Here is a 17,299-nt window from a genome sequence, read left to right on the forward strand (position 1 = left end):
GCTGGGGCAAGACAGTCTGAACCTCGGAGTTACTTGGCTAGGACTGCAGTGCCCAAGGACACAGTGCCTTGGTTCAGGAGCTGAAGGAGCAGAAGAAAAAGAAGAGCATTGCAGTTGGCACAAAGGGGATACTGTCTTTTTTTTTGTTGTTGTTAAAGATGAATCTGTGCCTTTAAAAGGAAAAGCCCTTTACCAACCCTGCACCTCTGTGATTTATAACCTGTGTTTATCTGAGCTACAGAGCAAAGGGAAAAAACCTGTAACATTGATACATTTTGTTATGTGACCAGAACAGCATTTTTGTGCTTATAAATAATAGGAACACTCATTGTATTAGAGACTCTGTCAACTGGTGATATTTAGGTTAAAAGAAATGTTATGGGGGGTTATTTGATCATGGTTATAGATACACTTCTGTTGAAAGACACAATTCTGTTGAAATGTGCATTTAAAGCAAGATTAAACTCTCTTAATTTTACAGTTTCCATTGTTACTTCCAGTTTGGATCCTAAATTACATTCCAGCTTTGCCTGCCAACTGGATCTTTTTAAGATGTTATTGAACGTGGAAATCTGTGAAGCAGGGAAGCACATATGTTTAAATACCATCAAGGTCTGTGGGTCCAAATATGTGCTTAAGTGTTTTCTTGAAAACAGTCATATTTCAAGTAGGCTTTTTAAATTTCCACTTTAAAGAAATGTCTTGAGGGTCCAAGAACTGGGAGGTGGTTCCTTACCTGTCAGACACCTGTTCTGAATAACCAGGTCTTTGCAGTTCTGTGTTATTTCTACTTCTTATGATATGTTGCAGTAAAATAATTTGGAATTATGGGTTGTGTTTATTGTATGTGATTTCTGTAGACTGTATGAAACTGACAGCCTTACTTTAAATGGTGTTACAAGCATCAGAAGTAAAACTACCCATGTCTTCTTCCCCTTTTAATTTGCAATCTGCAGGAGTCAGCTGAAAATGGAGAGATCTGTTTGTACATGTGAATGATCTCTTTGTGCAAGAGGCTGAGGGAGGTGGAATTCCCCCTATGTTCCTTGGGAAAGAGATATGATAGAAATGTGTTGCTTTATGCTGTTGGCCAAGCAGAAATTTCATCCTGCTGAAGGTGTTGGTTGTTGTTGGGTTTTTTATCTGCAGCAGAAGGAAAGCGGGACAAGATGAACAAATGGAAACTCTTTGCTTCTCCCTTTGATATAGTGTAGGCTGCAGTTCTCTTTCACCTGGAGGGGTTGCAGTGCACCTGGAACCAATTGCCCCAGGGGTGGAAACACAGTCCCACCATCTGCCACGGCCTGATCCAGGCTGCACTAGAGAAGGGTGAGGCTCCAGAACATCTGCAGTATATTGACAACATCATCATACGGGGGGACACAGCAGAGGAGGTTTTTGAGGAAGGAAATTATCCAGTTTGGATTAACCCTGTCTCAAGCAAAGGCAGACCCATTTGTGGAATTGTTTTTGCTCAAGGACCAGGCTGCACTTGGTGGATAATGCAGTAATACGGAGAAACATGATGTATACCCCAAGGGGACCTTATCTTTGGGTGAACTACGCATAACACTGTGCCTGTATTTGTATGTAAATATTTGTAATATGTGTATAGTTGGAGTAATGTATGTATGTATATGGTTGGAAAGATTTAATTTGATATAGTGTGTTGGTATGAAAAAATGTGGGGTGGATATTGTTACAGCTTCTCTCAATTTCACATTTATAATTACTTAGGGGGAGGAGCTTGGTCTTCTTCATAACTTGACCTCCTTAGCAAACACTTCTGTCTCGTTAAACTGAGACACCCTTCTTCCTTCCAAATTGCTCTAGAGAAAGGCAAGACAAGCAAGGCAGGCGATAAAACTGTAGCCGGGAGTGCCTCTGTGGCCATTGCCAGCTGCATCATTTTTTCTTTTCCTCTATCCTGCCAGATGGGAAATGCCGGATGGAGAAAAGAAAATAGCTGGGTAAGCACAGGCCCACGATTTTGTCCTTATATAAGTCATTGATTTACAAAATAGGGTCTCAGGAAGACACTGGAGGAGCTAAATCCGTTCTCTGACATATTAGAATCTAGTCAAATGTGATTTTTCCCATCTGGGTAAAGAACATACTTGCTGTCTCAGGAACACTGTGTCTTCCTGAGTATGGAAAATGAAAGATGGGAGAGGAGACAGCTCACCAAGTCACAGCTGAGAAGCCGATATTTATTCCACACTTCTCTACTTGTTTAGGCTGTTCTCAGTCCTGTATTCTAAAAGATGACAATTTCTCTGTGCTGCTGAAATTGACTTCATTGTTGGGGTTTTTTTTCCCTCTTTAGCCTATATATCTTGTATGTTTTTCACTACCAAATGACTTGAAAGTGTTCAAACTAATTTAAAACGTTTTTGTATTCTTTTCTCCTTTTAGTGTGAAGATGATCTGCCTAACATCCAGAAGGGTACACCTGAAACAACACCTGAATGTGGGCTGGAAGACAGAGTGGATGTTCGATACCTTCAGTGGTTAAATGGGAGGCTGAGGTTCCAATGGCAGAGTCTGCATGCTCAGCACCAAGAGCAGTGCAAACTTTTGCACAAGGTAAATGATTCTTCTAACTCACTATGACGTTGTTTATTATTTAAAAGCCTTGTCAGCTAGAGCTAAATGTACAAATTATTCTTGTTTGCTAGTTCTGCCTTTTCTGGAAATAAGAGTGAATTGCTCTAAATGTAAATACCTCCACCTTTCCCCCAGTGCAGCAGAACCACGAGAAAATGCAATATGTACAGTTATGTTTGTAAAGTTATAACTGTATAAAAGTGTCCTTTGCAGGTTTGCACATTAGTCACTTCTGCAACCATAGACTGTTTTGATTGTTCTAGAAAATGCCTGGTAGAAACAAGACAGAGTATTCTGGTCCCACAGACAAGAAGTAGTGATTTAGAACTCTAAGTTTCCTGGAAACGTGGATTCAAAATACTGAGCACAAATATGGAAAGTAATAGCAAAATAAAATGCAGTTTCCCATTCCAAAGTACTAGGCTACATCTGAACAGAACCCAGAATCAACCTGGTTTTAAATCAGGGATCAGTAATAATCTCTGCATTGCTAAGATTCCAGTTCTGTTTCTGTTTATGAATGTTTAGATGCCTGTCTGGAAATCACACACATCTGGGAGCGTTATGTCTGTTTAGGATGGAAACAGCCTTCAGTCCCAGAGTTGACAGTGGTGGTGACTGCAGAGACAAAGTAAAAATCTGGTTCTGAAGATGGTTCTAAAAGTTATTAAGCATTGTTTTCCCTAGGCCGCCTTTTTCCATTCTTATCTCTTTGGATAACTTAAATGGAGTCAGTTATTATTGTACCCAGAATCCTCACAGAAAACGTCTTTCTTTTGAGACTAAAAACAGTTTTGGGAAATTTCTTCTCCAAGAACATTTATCAGAAAGTTGTCAGGATCATCTTCACCTTTGAATGCAGGTGCCTTCTTGGTTTTAATCCTGTGTCTGACGGAGCAGTGCTGAAAACTATAACGAGGTTACATTTTGTTCTTTCCGTGAACTGATTGCTAGGGAAGATGTCTGATTGACAGCACCAGGGGAAAGATCCGGTGCATCTATTTTAGATGTGCAGCATCTGAAATAACCTTTTGCTTCGCATTGACCACTGCGGATGTGCTTCCCTGACCTGGGAGCAAAAGATAACAATTCACTGTAAGTGCAGGTGCAGTCCTTGACTTTTGCATTGTGATTACAGACTGTGATGTTATTGAGAGAGGTGAAACCCAAGTGAAATGATTGGCATCTTCTCCCCCTGATAAGCTACTTCTGTGCAGGGTATGTTGATTTTTATAGTAGGTGAGGCAAATACCTCCATAACCCATCATCAGCTGTCTGATTTATGTAGTACTTGACAGTAACAAGTCATTAGGCAGCTCCAGTGCCTCAGCTTGCAGTTAATGAGCCCAAGGAAGAATTAAGAGCAGGTCAAACCTAACACCTCAAGTACGAGCAGAGATACTCTCAACGGTCCAACACCGATCAAACACCGAAATAATGAAGAGATGGTGCTGATTGGCAACATGCTAAACTTGTTGACAGGGGAGATGAGGAGATGATGACCTTCCTGGGGGAGGTTGTACTTTGAAATAAACTTGGACTTATTTTTTATCTCTGAAGGAAAAATTTCTTCCAAAGTTAGGACAGCTACAGTCAGACAAATCTAAGAGACAGCTTAGTTATGGTGCCAGGTCCCTGGACCATGATTTCCAGAATCTGGAAGAATAAGCAGGAAGGAGATTGTCTGTTCATCCAGTTTCCTAAAGCTGCCATTACTACCTTCTCCAACAATCATCACTGGACTAAACTGAAAGCAGTAGTGGGTTTGGTGATGACTCTCATGGTCAGGCTGTTTTGCAGTGTGTAGTACCACCACGGATGTAAACAGAGGAGGGTAGAACAGAGCCCAACTCCCTCCCTCTGTGATCCCACACTGATATTTTGTGTGCTCAAATACATGTGTGCAGCTGTGGGAGTTCTGTTCAGTGCTGTAATAAAGTGCAATGTCCTGATTTATATTTTAGTCTGAATTAAAAGCAGGAGAATTGGAAGGTAAAAGGGACTTTTGAAGGGACTTTGCTACAGAGCCACATTAATGTTAACATTTACAGTAACATAAAATATAACATACTTGCACAATTTAACAGCTGCATAAACAGTAATTGATATTTCATGACTCTTTCTGGAGAAATTCCTCATTCTGGTGCATTAATTTCAAAACTTTTAAACTATTCCATGTGTTGAAGGCTGAGCTGACCCAATACGACCTCTACGTGAGCTGCTCCTTTTTTCTAATAAACCACTAACACAGTATGCAAAAGGCTAATGAGTGTTATGTTTTTTAATTATGCTGACAGATTTACAGAGGGCTTTCTCTACAAAATGATAATTATGGCTTTTACTTGCTCTGTTTAATAACTTACCAGGTTATCTATCTCAGCTGTGGAACAGTCTTATTTACTGCTGATCATGAGCTATAATTCTTGCCAACTAGTGGCGACACTTACACAGATTTCATTCTGTGACTCACGTGGGCTCTAAAATACCATGTTCTCTATTTGGGGCTTTCTGAGAAAAAAACACCATGGTTGGAAAATATGTACTTATTCAGAAGATGACTGCTCTTCCACTGTTTTTCAGTATGGATATTGCTGGAGCCTCTATCTGCTCCGTCCTGCCCTTGCCACTTAAGGTTGATGGTGTGAAGTTCTGCAGTACCCAGAGCAGGTTGCGGAAGAGGGAAGCCTCCCTGGAGCTACAGCTGGTTATGTGCTGCAAATTGCTTGTTAGGTGGTCTGACTGGTTGTTCCTCTCTGCTAGTTCTTCTGATGAGCTGCTTTTCAGTGATTTCAGCTCCCAGAAGGCATGTTGAAGCCTACAGACGCACACATGTCCTGCTGTAGTAGGAAGGCTTCCTCAGGGAAATCTTAACCTCTCTGCTGCTGAGGAATTTTGCAGCCTGAGGGTATGAGCTGTTGAGTAACATTATAATGGCTTCTCTTTGCGGACAGGTTGGCTCGCTTTGAAAGTATAATGTAGTGATACCATTATAATTCCCTCGAAATTCTCAGCGGTACATATTTACCTGATATGCCTTCAAATGATATGGAAACGTGAAGGATCAATTACCGTGTGAAGGCAAGCCTCTTGGTTCTTCTATTCTGTTTCTCCCTCTTTCTGCCAAGTGCCAGAGGAATATCTGTCTGCTCAGTTTTTGATCCCTCTTGAATTCACGGGAGAGAGCAGCTGTTGTTATTTAGTCTCTGAGTTACAGCTTTGCCTTAAAAAATGTGAATGAGAAGCCTTGCATAGTTTCAGAAAAGCAGGTAGGAACTCTATAGTTTCAAACTGACATTTTTTGGGTGGTCTGTTGAATGTACTGTTCCATGATCAGCATGTGAAAAGAGAGAGTGTAACAGGTGAGTTTGTGCAAAACTGATGGATTTCCTGGGGGTATTTTTAGCTGTCTTCCATCCTGAAATAGTGGAGGGTTAAATCAGATTCAGAGATTAATTTTTTTTAAGTAGGTGAGTATCTGATTGTGCATATAGGTTAGTAAGAGTAAAATGATATTAAATGGAATTCTTGATAATAGAAGAAGAGTTCAACGTAATTGGAATTATCAGATCATGGTAAGACAACAATAAGGGTAATAATATGATTGGAAACTCTAAGAGTTTTGTTTTGTCAGTAAGAATGCAGAGCAGCACTGAGAGCCACCACCTTTGAATGGAGTGATTTCTTGTGCCTTCTCCTAAGATAAACAATATAAAATAAGATGTAGTGCAGTGGATTGGATTGGTCATATCTATATATCTGATGATGTGGTAAGAGTAAAGGAACAAGGATAAAGTCTTGATCTCTGAATAATAGAGGGCAGAGACTGACTGGTGCTGGGTAATTACCTCATTGTCAGTAATTCTTGAGTGAGCTAAACTGCAATTGTTAGATGCATCTCTGTCTTGACAGGAAGAATTTACCACGTTCCTCTGTAAATTACTACAGTGGTTATATATTTCTTGTCTATTTGGTTTGAAAATCTTTCCTTTTTTTCCTAAATCGAATCTACCATTAGATCTCAAAAGCATGTCCTTTGATGCAGTGGAATTTTTTCCTCTCATGCAAATGTGTGTGAGCTATGAACAAGCCCCCTTTTCATCTTCTCTTAGGTGGATTAGACATCCTGCAGGGAGAGCAGCTTGTCTAAGCTCAAAGGCATTTAGGAGTTGGTACTGGCAACTCCCCAGAAGGGGTGCTAAGTGGGGGGCTGTGCCTGTACTCTCATGCCAAGGTTAGTGTGAGGTTAAATCAGAGTCTGATTCCTGCCTCCACCTTGGTGTATTCCAGTGCCATGAAGCAACAGCTATACGTGCTCTGTCTCTCACTCTTTCACCTGCTGCTTTTACCTTGGTACAATTTCCCTCTTTAAATGTTGTTTTATCTTCGGTATGTTGTGATTATCAGTAACAGATAGCAAAAATACAAATACTGGATTATTCCAGTATCCATCTAGGTTGGTCTCAGGGGAACACCTTATTACTCTGTTGTTACATCTTCAGTGTATTTGTTTTGGGCTTTAGCCAGTGATGCTGCTGCCATGTACATTTGAAAAGGGCCTGGAATTCACTGCTAGTGGGGCCCAAAGGTTTGGCAGCCGGTTGCACAAGAATGCAGCAGGGAGGGGAGTGGCAAGAAGAAAGGAAGAACATTGTGTGGGGAGGTACTCTTTTATTTTTAAACTCGCATAACTCTGCACGTGTGACAGATGGTTGCCACCAGAAGTGAGTTTTGGGAAAGGAACGCTAAAATATTCTGAAGTTTCATGGAAGGGTTGATAATTACCCAGTGCCTGTCAACTTTAAAATGGTTGTCAATACCCAAGTGTATGATAAAGTTCATATTAGAATAAAGAAAGAAAAGCAGGAAACATTCTCCATCTTCTGGCAGAAATATTAATGAAATATGAGTGATTGTCTGACAAATGTGCACTGCTGTCTTGTTTGGCAGCTGCAGTTATTACAGTAACAAAGGGATCAGCTCTGAATAGGAGGAATTGCTTTTTATTGTTCCCTTGACTAACTTGGGAAGCTTCTTCATCAAGTAATTGATGATACCAGCACCAGTGCAGCTGGGACAAGGTCTTGGTAAGCAAAAGCCAAGTGTGTCGCAGCAAAAGAGAAACTTACTGTAACTAGGTAGCATTTTCTACTTCAAAGGAAGAAATAAAAAATTATTCTGAGGGTATCCTTTAGCTGTGTTAAGACTCCTACTATCTTTGTAAATGGTTTCTCCTTTCATGCTATGCACAAGAGCATGTGTACTGTAAGGAAAATGACTTCAGAACAGGATGCAAAGAGAAATCTTTCAGTTTTACTGTGGCATCAGCGATTGCAATGCCTGCATGTGGTAACACTACCAGATGGACTGTTTTGTGAGATAATTGTGGTGCATGTTCATCCTTTCCATTCTGGCTGTTTTAAAAAGGTCTGTTGTATTGGTGGTAGTAGTTACATTGGGAATGGGCTTGTAACTACTGGTTCACATCACCATTCCAATCCATACCAACTGTTAGATGTTAGCTAATGATCTTGCAAATGATCTGGTCCTTGCACTACAAATATCTTTTAAATCAATCTATTTCAGATCCATTTATTCACTAGTGGCTCCCATGTGGACCAGGTCCTTGGACATTTTTCTGTCACAGAAACAGATCTCGTTAGACAACCGGAGAACTACAAGCAGGTAATGCTTCTGTAATTCTTGGATGCTCGGTATGCTTTACACAGATGTTGTTCAGGAGAAGACTGCCCTCCCTATAACATTTTTTTAACTTGGTTTCCAACAGAAGTACGGGCTTATATACTGAATCCTCAGTTATAACTTGTATTCACCAAATCTGGTTTGATAGAACATAAACTCAAAGGTATTAAGCCACGTCCAGATGGCTTTTGAATATCTCCAAGGCTGGAGACTCCATAGCTTCCCAAAGTGACCTGCTCCATGCTCAGTCATCCTTAGAGTAAAGTGGTTCCTTAATGTATTCAGACAGAACCTCTTAGGACATCATTTTTCTAGTGTACTGTTTTACCCTTAAGTATAGATTTCTGCTGTTCTCAATTATAATAGATGTTTCAGTTTATTGCTTGAAGTAGTATAATTCACTTCTTTTAATACAATATAATGCATTTGTTTTAAAAATCAGTTTGTAAAAGTTCATTCTGTGTGAAGCTAAGCAAGGTGGAAATTTTAAGCTCATCCCTAACAAAATCAATATTTGGCAAATTTCTGCAGTCTGTCCAGGTCTGTTTGCTCAAAGAAGGTATTCTTTCTGCTGCTAGCATAAGAACAAAAGCGGGCATTGTAAATATTGTGCACAAAGAAGTTCAGAACAGTTGATTCAAAGGTGGGAGGATAGTGTTATGTTCAAACCCCCTAAAGTAAAGTGCATGTTAGTCTTTCATTACTGAGCATTTCTTGGGTGAACAACTCACATCCAGCCTCTTGATAAAATTCATCTGTTTAGAACATTTTCCAGGAAAATTATTGTTTTTCTAGAGCAAATGCTCTAAGTCAACTTGAGATTTCTTTTTTGCTTCTGCTTTGCAGTCCCTCTCCTATGGTTTGCTCAGCAGCTTGGAACACACAGCAGCACATTGCTCTGAAGTCTATACTTTGTAGTCTTCCAGATCTTGCAAAAGTCTGTAAGGTATGACAGGCTGCTATTAGAAACTTACTGGCTGTGTAGAAGGACTTGGCAACTACCTTTTTCCCAGAGCCTTACCTTGATTATGTCACTGACCTGTGACAGTAAAGCGTAACAATGCTCCTACAAAGCCTAACTGTTTTGACTACTCTGTTAATTAATCATTCCAGGAGTTTTTTCTTGCACTCTGCCCCCTTTCCTGGATGTCTGCTCCAGGTGCATTGTTCAGGCTGGGGCTCAGGATAAAATGGAAAGAATCCTTCTGTACTGTAAGCATTGTGGTTAGGTAAAGTGCTGTAGTCAAGTAGGTTTAGTTGGCAGCTATGTTGCTTAGTTAAAATGAGTGGAGTCTTCAATCCACTTTTCCTAGGCTTAAACAGCAAATACGTGAAACAAAAGCAGGGTGATGACTGAGAGGCACAGAGGCAGGGTGGCAGAAGAAGTTTTCTTTAAATAAACTATGCGTGGCCACAGTGTCTGTCTCCAGTTTGTGGGCTCTGACAGGTGCAATCCCAAACAGGTTCCAGCTCCAATGGATGTGTGTTGGAAATTCTTTTCTTATGTCGTTTACTGCTTGGACTGATCCAAAATTGGAATTGTTTGTCAGTCTAATCAACTGTGAAATTCTTAACCTCTTGAAGCTCTCAAACCTATTCAAGAAAGGAGATGTCCTCTAAGCTGCTCTCATGTGCCTGATTCTAAAATAAACAGGCGAAATTGCGGGAAATCATCACAACACTTCAGTATACATGTTTTCGAGAGCCTCATCATTTTTATGGTCACCATATGAGCAATCTTTGTAGTGTTTGTCTCCCCTTACCCTTATTTCCCAAAAGCAGCTTCCAGAAGTCATATGTTCCGTATGTATGAATAGCCTGATATAACAAGGTGGTATGGACTTGAAAAGGCATCATTGTTTCAAGTGTCACTTTTCCAGATGGATCTAATATTCAATATGCAAAGTGATGCTGCTTTGGTAAATGTAATAAAAAGCCTCTAATTTTCAAATATCTTGTTAAGATTAAGTACATTATGCATATTTGAGTAGCTTGGTTTTCAAATATTGGTGCAGATGGTAGCACTCTGCCAAATGCTTTTTCCAAAAACTGTGAAATAGTTTTTTTTTCTTTTCAAGTAATGTGATATTTCTCTTTATGTTACTTCAAGTAAGAACCTGCTGCATGGATTGATTAAAAAGAGCAAGCGTGTCAATATGCCTTACTGTAATGCACCTCTCTTGTTGGATGGTGTTATGAATTCCTTCTCATCTTAGGCATCCTCTAAAGCATAGTAATGCAAAGTGGATCGAAGCGTCAGAAATTAGCTATCACAGGAAGGATTTTGCTCTCTTTTTATTGAAGCCTCGAGTTAATTTTCGTCAAAAATATCCTGTGGAATACGTTGCTCTCGCAGCAAAACAAGAGATGTTTAGTCTGACAGGAGAAGTGTCATAGGATATAGAGAGCTGTGAAGTTAAGCTGAAGTTTATGAAATGGAAGAGTCATGCTACTCCTTTTCTATAAAACGTTCTTCCCTTGGATTTCTGACTATAAAACTCTTTTAGTGCTTTTGCGTACAGGGATTTTACTGGACATTATTATTCTTCTATCATCATAAATGTCTTTGTGAGATTCATGGAGCTGGAAGTTTTCCAAACCTAATGGTTTTAATTATGTTTTTCTCCAGTGGGGCATGATCAAAATTCCAACTTTTCCTGTCATTTGGCTTGGCTGTGGTTGTATATGTGTGTGTGTGTGGCTGGGAGTTGCGGGTCACTGGTGTGTTTAGTTCCTATGCTGCCCAGGGGTGTCAGTGTAGGGGAGGTGGTGTTATTTCAGCTGGAGTTCAGTTTCCAGTTGAAGTGGATGTGTATGCTCATGTTAGCTCTTGACCTCTGCACGTATGTCCTTTCCTTCCTAAGATGCTGTTGTGTGTTTTTGAGCACCCCTGGCTTGAAGAGTGTTGCAGAAATACACTGGTGGTCACCTTCTCAGCAGAAACCCCTCAGTCAGTGGTGATGGTTGTGGAGCTGTTTGCTTGCCAGGCTGTGTTAAGAGTGAGCAAACTGGGGACACGTACAGGGAGCTTGGGTGGTCGTGTATTTTCTTGAAAATCTCTTGCACGAGTCACTTAGAGTGTCCTAGAAAATAGTCCAGAGCATCTTAAATGTCCTGTGTTTTGATGCATTTTCCAAGCTGATCAGGTTTTTAAATTGTTCCCTTAATAAACTGGGGTACAGTTGGGGTGCTGCTGGTATTTGCCAACCTGAAATATCTCGGGACAGAAATGGAGTTCTGGTCTCTGGCACTGCAGCTAAAATAATTTGGAAGTGTACTTGGAAGAGCATGAAGAAGATGTGGCCGAGGGTAAGCAGCATCTGCCCCAAACTTTGCTGGGCAGTAAGAATTGTCTCTGAGGATGTGGTCTCATTCCTCCTGTGGCTGTAAGGACAGTGGCTGTGATGTGTGACCACTTGGGTAGCTTTTAATTTTTATGAACCTGATATAGTCCCATTCTTGTCTATCAAGCCTATTTACCTTAATTCTTCATTGCAATGTCACCAGTTCTGAAGTTTACCTTGAGCTTGAAAAATGTATGTTGCAACTGAGTCCCTAAATTAACTTTCTCATCAAATTGTTACCATATAGAGATCAATGAACTTTGAATGAGAACAGCATAGTCTTTCAGTGTCTTCTGTCTCTTCATATACTGCTTTATATGTGGAATTCAATCTAAGTAGAGATTAAATGTTGAAACTCGGGTCATTGGTACAATGCTGGCAGTGCTGAAGTGATCATTGAAATTGTAATGAGTAAAGATGACATCTTTAAATGCCAGTAAATCAGTTTATTAAGTGTGACAGCAAATAAATAATGCAACTGTCTGCCAGATGGACATGCAATAGAATTGACAGAACTTGGATGTGAATAACTAATAATTTTGTTTCAGAAATATATGAAAAATATTTATGCTTGTTGATTGTTAACATGTTTTAAGGTGATTTATTTGGCTTAAGAAACTAAGGTCCTTGGTAGCAAGTAAATAGGAGCAAACAAGTAGTCTGCTTGCCTTTGCATACATAATGAATCATCAATTCCATCCCCATAAAAAATTCAGATGAGCTTTAGCTCTCCAAGCAGCAGGGGTTGGGTAGGATGGGATAGGATGGTGCAGGCATAGCACTGATCCTCTTTCTGGACTGTTCGTATATCAGAGAAGGAAGCCAATGTAAAGTATCTGTATTGCTTCCTTCAGTCAGGTGGGATCCATAATTTCTTATTGGGTCATTCAAGGGGTAAATGATCAAGATGTATGATCAGTTGATTGTGAACCCTAAATCTCATGGCAGTTTCCATTTAAAACATCTGTCCCAGATGGCTGTTACAGATGGGTGACACAACAGGTTTATTCTCTGTGAGTTACAGCCAATGATTTGAATTCATGCAAAGCACTAAAGAGTTTCTGTGCTTTTCAGAACAAGTGCATTCAAATTGGGATCATTAGGAACTGATAAAGTTGGAATTTTTAAAATTGTTGACTGTGCATTTACTAGTTACTTTGCATGAAATTTGAATCTTCAGCTGTTGTCATGTGCATGCACACGTGGGCTTGTGCACTTGCATAAAGTCACCCCGATCTAGTGAAGTCTTTTATCTGCATAAATATGTTACACAGAAAGAGCAACGAGTGTATTCAGAGCATCTGAGGGACAGCACCACCTCCTGGCATGTGTGTGAGGGCAGAGGTGCAAAAGGGAGGTCTGTTAGCTAATATAAGTTATTTGGTTGGCTACTGAATAATTACTGTGGTATTCCATTATCTCCAGAAATGGATCCTAAGTTGCTGACCCTCTTGGATGAAATTGGAGTAACTATGGCAGGATAGTTCCAGCTACTGTGTCCCTGGCTATATTTGGTGTCCTTGTGCTGATGGTTTGGGACCTCATGGAATGTTCCTGGTGGTGACACACGCTGCAGGCAGGCGCTAAATGAAAATAAACAGTTAAAACCCTCTGATAAGCTTGACATCGTGTCACATTATTGATTTGACACAGACCTGTAGTAGTATTTCTGTAATCAACCCTGTTGTGGTCTTATATGGTGGGGTGAATAATGTAACCTTATTTGAATCTCAAAGAGCCTGTTAGGGAGCCATCTGATATTTTATGATGTCCTTCCATCTCTTGTACAAGAAGCAGTTGAAGAACGTATTTCTCAGAGTGTAGATACCAGTGGAAAAAAATTACGTTCATCCTATAGACATTGATGCTGCTGTGTGGAAGGTTAATTCAGAAAGTGAAGGCTTGTACTGCATGTAAATTCCAGAAAAAATATTTGTTCTTTAATGAAAAAAAGTCCTTGAGCTTCAAGGACAAACTGCCTTCCTTGCTATAAATTATCATAGATTCAAAAATCTTCTGTGGTGCTCTGGCAGCTAATTCTGTTTGATCTGACCCTTAGCTTTTTGTATGTGTATTTCTTCATTCCCTTAGTAAAAGCCATAGTTCTGTCATTTTCATCATGGAACAGGGATATTTTGTATTGTAACTTCTGTTCTAATTAAGGGCAGCTTTGCCTATTTGTCATTGTGTTTCAGGGTTTTTTGAAAGAAAAAAAATACTTGAATTTTTTCAAGTGGATGCTGCATAAAAAATAATACAACATAAGAGGAATCGTATTGAGGCTTGTGAATGTTTGTGAAAACATGGGATTTTCTTGTTTTGGTTTAACTTTTGCGCATTTTCTGTACAAAATCCCTCCTTGGCCAGTCCCGATGCCACAGAAATCTTCACAGATTCATTTTACTTGGTGTTATGCTGAGGTCTGTGTGAGCTCTTCACAGAAAGATGGTTGCGTGAACTGGTTCTCAAGGTGAGGAGAGACTGTGTTGCTGCGAATGGGATTGTAAAGGTGGAGAACAATCTCCCCCAGAGGAGCACAAAGGTCTGTGACACAGTTCTTGGAGCAATAGCGCAGAAGAAACAGCCAAGCTATGAAGAATTTAAACACTGTGAGATTTTAGACTTACCCTACACACTACCAGAATTAACTTAGTTTGAATTAGTAATGACTCCTCATCATTTACCAGATATGCTTCTAGGGCTTCAAAATCCAAAATCTTTGGATTTTGACCTTGTTGAATTTTCAGAACACCAAGTAAGCTGATAGTTTATGTAGCAAGAACAGTTTTTTCTTTTCCTTTTACAGAACTTTTTAAAGGTACAGGTTCTTCTAGCCCAGTGCATCTACATTTTTACCTATTTTAAAGCAAGTTTGTTTTTCATTGAAGATTGCTGATGGCTGCATGTTAAATAAGTTTTTTAATGATTAAATAAGATGCAGTTCTAGAACTGCTGACCTTTAATAAATTTCAGGGTTCACCAATGAATTGTATGTTAGGCCCATGGACACATGTGTTTTGAAAAGGTCAACTATGACAAGTTTTTTGAATTTGCATAATTATGCTCGCCGCAGCACTTTGAATAAAAGTAGAAAATGCTTTGCCCTTTTAAAGTATTCAGGTTTTCCTCTCCTGTTTTTAACTTACTTTTACTAAACCATTCTAACATAATTGATTAAAGAACATGGGGAAGATGGACTGTGTTAGGAGCTGCAGACTGGGAGCTGAAGTAGGACTCTGAACAGGGAGAGGAAAGTGTGGGGTGAAGTCACAGCCCCACAACTGAAGTTTGAGGGTTTTGGAACATTATAAAGTGTTGGGCCATTTTCCATGGGAGCAGTAGAACTAATTATAATTAGATAGTTCCCATGGACACACCCTTGAGCTGTGTGGCTGAGTGCAAGGTGCCGCATTCCTGGATGTTGTAAGAAAATGTTTGTAGTGTATGTGTGTGGGAAAGTGGAACTTAGCACCTAATAAGAAGCTGCCTGCTCAGCGTAGTGGGCAGACATCTCTCCGGCTCTTCATCCTAGTGTGTCTCTTCATCCTAGTGTGTGTGTCGCGTGTCTTTCTTCCCCCACAGGACCAAGGCCTTTGACAGATACCCAGCGACAGGAAAGGGATAGGATGGACAGTAAGGAACCTTTTTGCTCTGGCTCTTGTTTAGTGAAGTCAGGAGCTGGGAGAGACCCTTGGACTAGAGGCCTGCATAAGGGCATTGGGGAGGCAAGGTAACTGTGATATGAAAGAATTCAGATTGTCTGGGTGAAAAGAGCACGAGGGACTGAATGTGGACAGGAAGGTCAAGAGAGGAGAGGAGAATTAGGACAGGGAGTTGTGAATGAGGAAGATGAGTCTGTCTAAAGACTTGAATCACTGTCTTGCTCCTTGTGGGATTATGAGAAATTACCTGCTGGCAGGAAAATGTCATCCCCCTCCAATGATGATTCAAGTGGACTAGTTCCTGATGATGCAGGAGGAATTTTCAAAAGTATTTTTCTAAAAACATTGAAGTTATCAATAATCTAAATGGGAGCACAGTGTTGCACTATATTCTAATGTATTATATCCTATATTATATCCTAATAAACAAGATATGTTTATTAGGAACCATTGTATCATTCAGAGAGCAAAGTACCTTATTCGTGAGTCAGAGCTGTGGTAAAGAAAGTGGTTGATGAAGATGAAGAAATAGGAGTGAGAGTGGGAGAATCACTGGAGGAGGAAGGAAGCCAGAATAGCTGAGGCAGCAGGGCTTTGTCCTAGAGAACTGCCATGCTTCTGTGTCGTAGGATTCTCAAATTCCCTAGGGTGAGTTACTTAAACTAGACTTACCATGGTAGGAAAACTGCCTAAAGCATCTGCAAGTTGTGGAGTTCTGCTGGATAGATGTATCCATGAAGCGCTTTATAGTAATTTTTAAATTTCCTTGACAGTTGTGTCTTGGAAGTCTCAGTTGAGGCATCAAAAGAAGGAATGGAAGCATTTTACTTACATCTCCTTGTTTTCATTTTCCAGTTGCAAAATGACATTAATGCTATCATCTCGTCTCACATGGGTCATTAGGAAAGATAACTTGTTTATCTGAAAGATAAAAATTCTGCCTTCAGAATGGGATTTGAATGATGTGTGACAAATAAGTCTATGGCTTCCCTGTGAAGAACAAACAATAATATGCCATTTAAAAGGAAAAGGAATAGCATGTGGAATGAGCATCAGCCAATCTGTGCCCTTGGTGAGACAGATTATGAAGGGAAATATTTCGGTTACATAATTCTAGACATGGGATGGACAAATAAGTGTTGTTTAGGCAACTTGAATTCTGGCACTTTTTAAGTTTGAATGCTTCAGTTTCCAACTTTAGCATTTTTCCTGCTGGGTTGTGCATTAGAGGTGTAAAACATGCTTACTGCCATGTGCTCTGAACAACCCTACCAGTCAAAGGCAATGCTTTTTTCCCCCTTGTTAAGTGACTTAATGCTTTGTGTTGTTCTTCCAGCCACAGTTACTTTAGACATTTTACATGCATGATAGTCAGGTTGGTGAGAAATAGCATGGGCACTGACATTAATATTGCAGGGGAAAGCAGATCTAATAACGTATTGCATTATAGATGGGGCTCCAGCACCTAAATGCAGGAGGCCTGGAGGCTCACACAAGAAAGCTTGAGGGAGCTGAATGATTCAGAGCATTCGATCTTTGATGGTGGTGGTTCAAATAAGAAGTGGAGGTCGTAAGGATGGGTTTAATATGAAGGTCACCTGCAGGCTAAAATGAAATGTAGCCTCTGTCCTGTTTGCGATGAGCAGGGTCAGGAGTGTGTTGGTGATCCTTGGCTGGTCTGAGCTGACTTTCTGACCGTGTCAGAGACTCCTGCCCTGTCCTGGACTGCTGCTTTCCTGTTGGTGCCCTGGTATCTGTAATCTGAATAACGGAGCAAGGACTAGCTTTAAACCTCCATGAGTTATGTTGGTTGAAAGGCATATTCTTTCTCTGTAGATATCTCTAATTTGGTGTTTTGATGGTGTAACATCAGGAGTAGAGTGGCTGCTCTTGTGCTCTGCCCGGTGAAATTGCTGCCATGGGATGGGTAGAGTTTCAGACTCTCCAGAGAGGATGAGCTGTGCTAGGAAACACACATTTTCCTGG

The 17,299-nt window shown here is 40.2% G+C and overlaps 1 protein-coding gene across 1 annotated transcript in view; it reads left to right on the forward strand.

Annotated features, from left to right (window-relative positions):
• Window positions 1-17,299, forward strand: part of TEDC1 (tubulin epsilon and delta complex 1) — a 69,895-nt gene that overhangs the window by 16,527 nt on the left and 36,069 nt on the right. The window contains exons 4-5 of the mRNA XM_027658357.1: window positions 2,416-2,586; window positions 8,191-8,289. Coding sequence (XP_027514158.1) covers window positions 2,416-2,586; window positions 8,191-8,289 — 270 coding nt within the window. The remainder of the gene's footprint in view (window positions 1-2,415; window positions 2,587-8,190; window positions 8,290-17,299) is intronic.

The sequence above is a fragment of the Corapipo altera genome, unplaced genomic scaffold (assembly GCF_003945725.1).
Source record: "Corapipo altera isolate COAL_440 unplaced genomic scaffold, ASM394572v1 79, whole genome shotgun sequence".
Lineage (NCBI taxonomy): Eukaryota > Metazoa > Chordata > Aves > Passeriformes > Pipridae > Corapipo > Corapipo altera.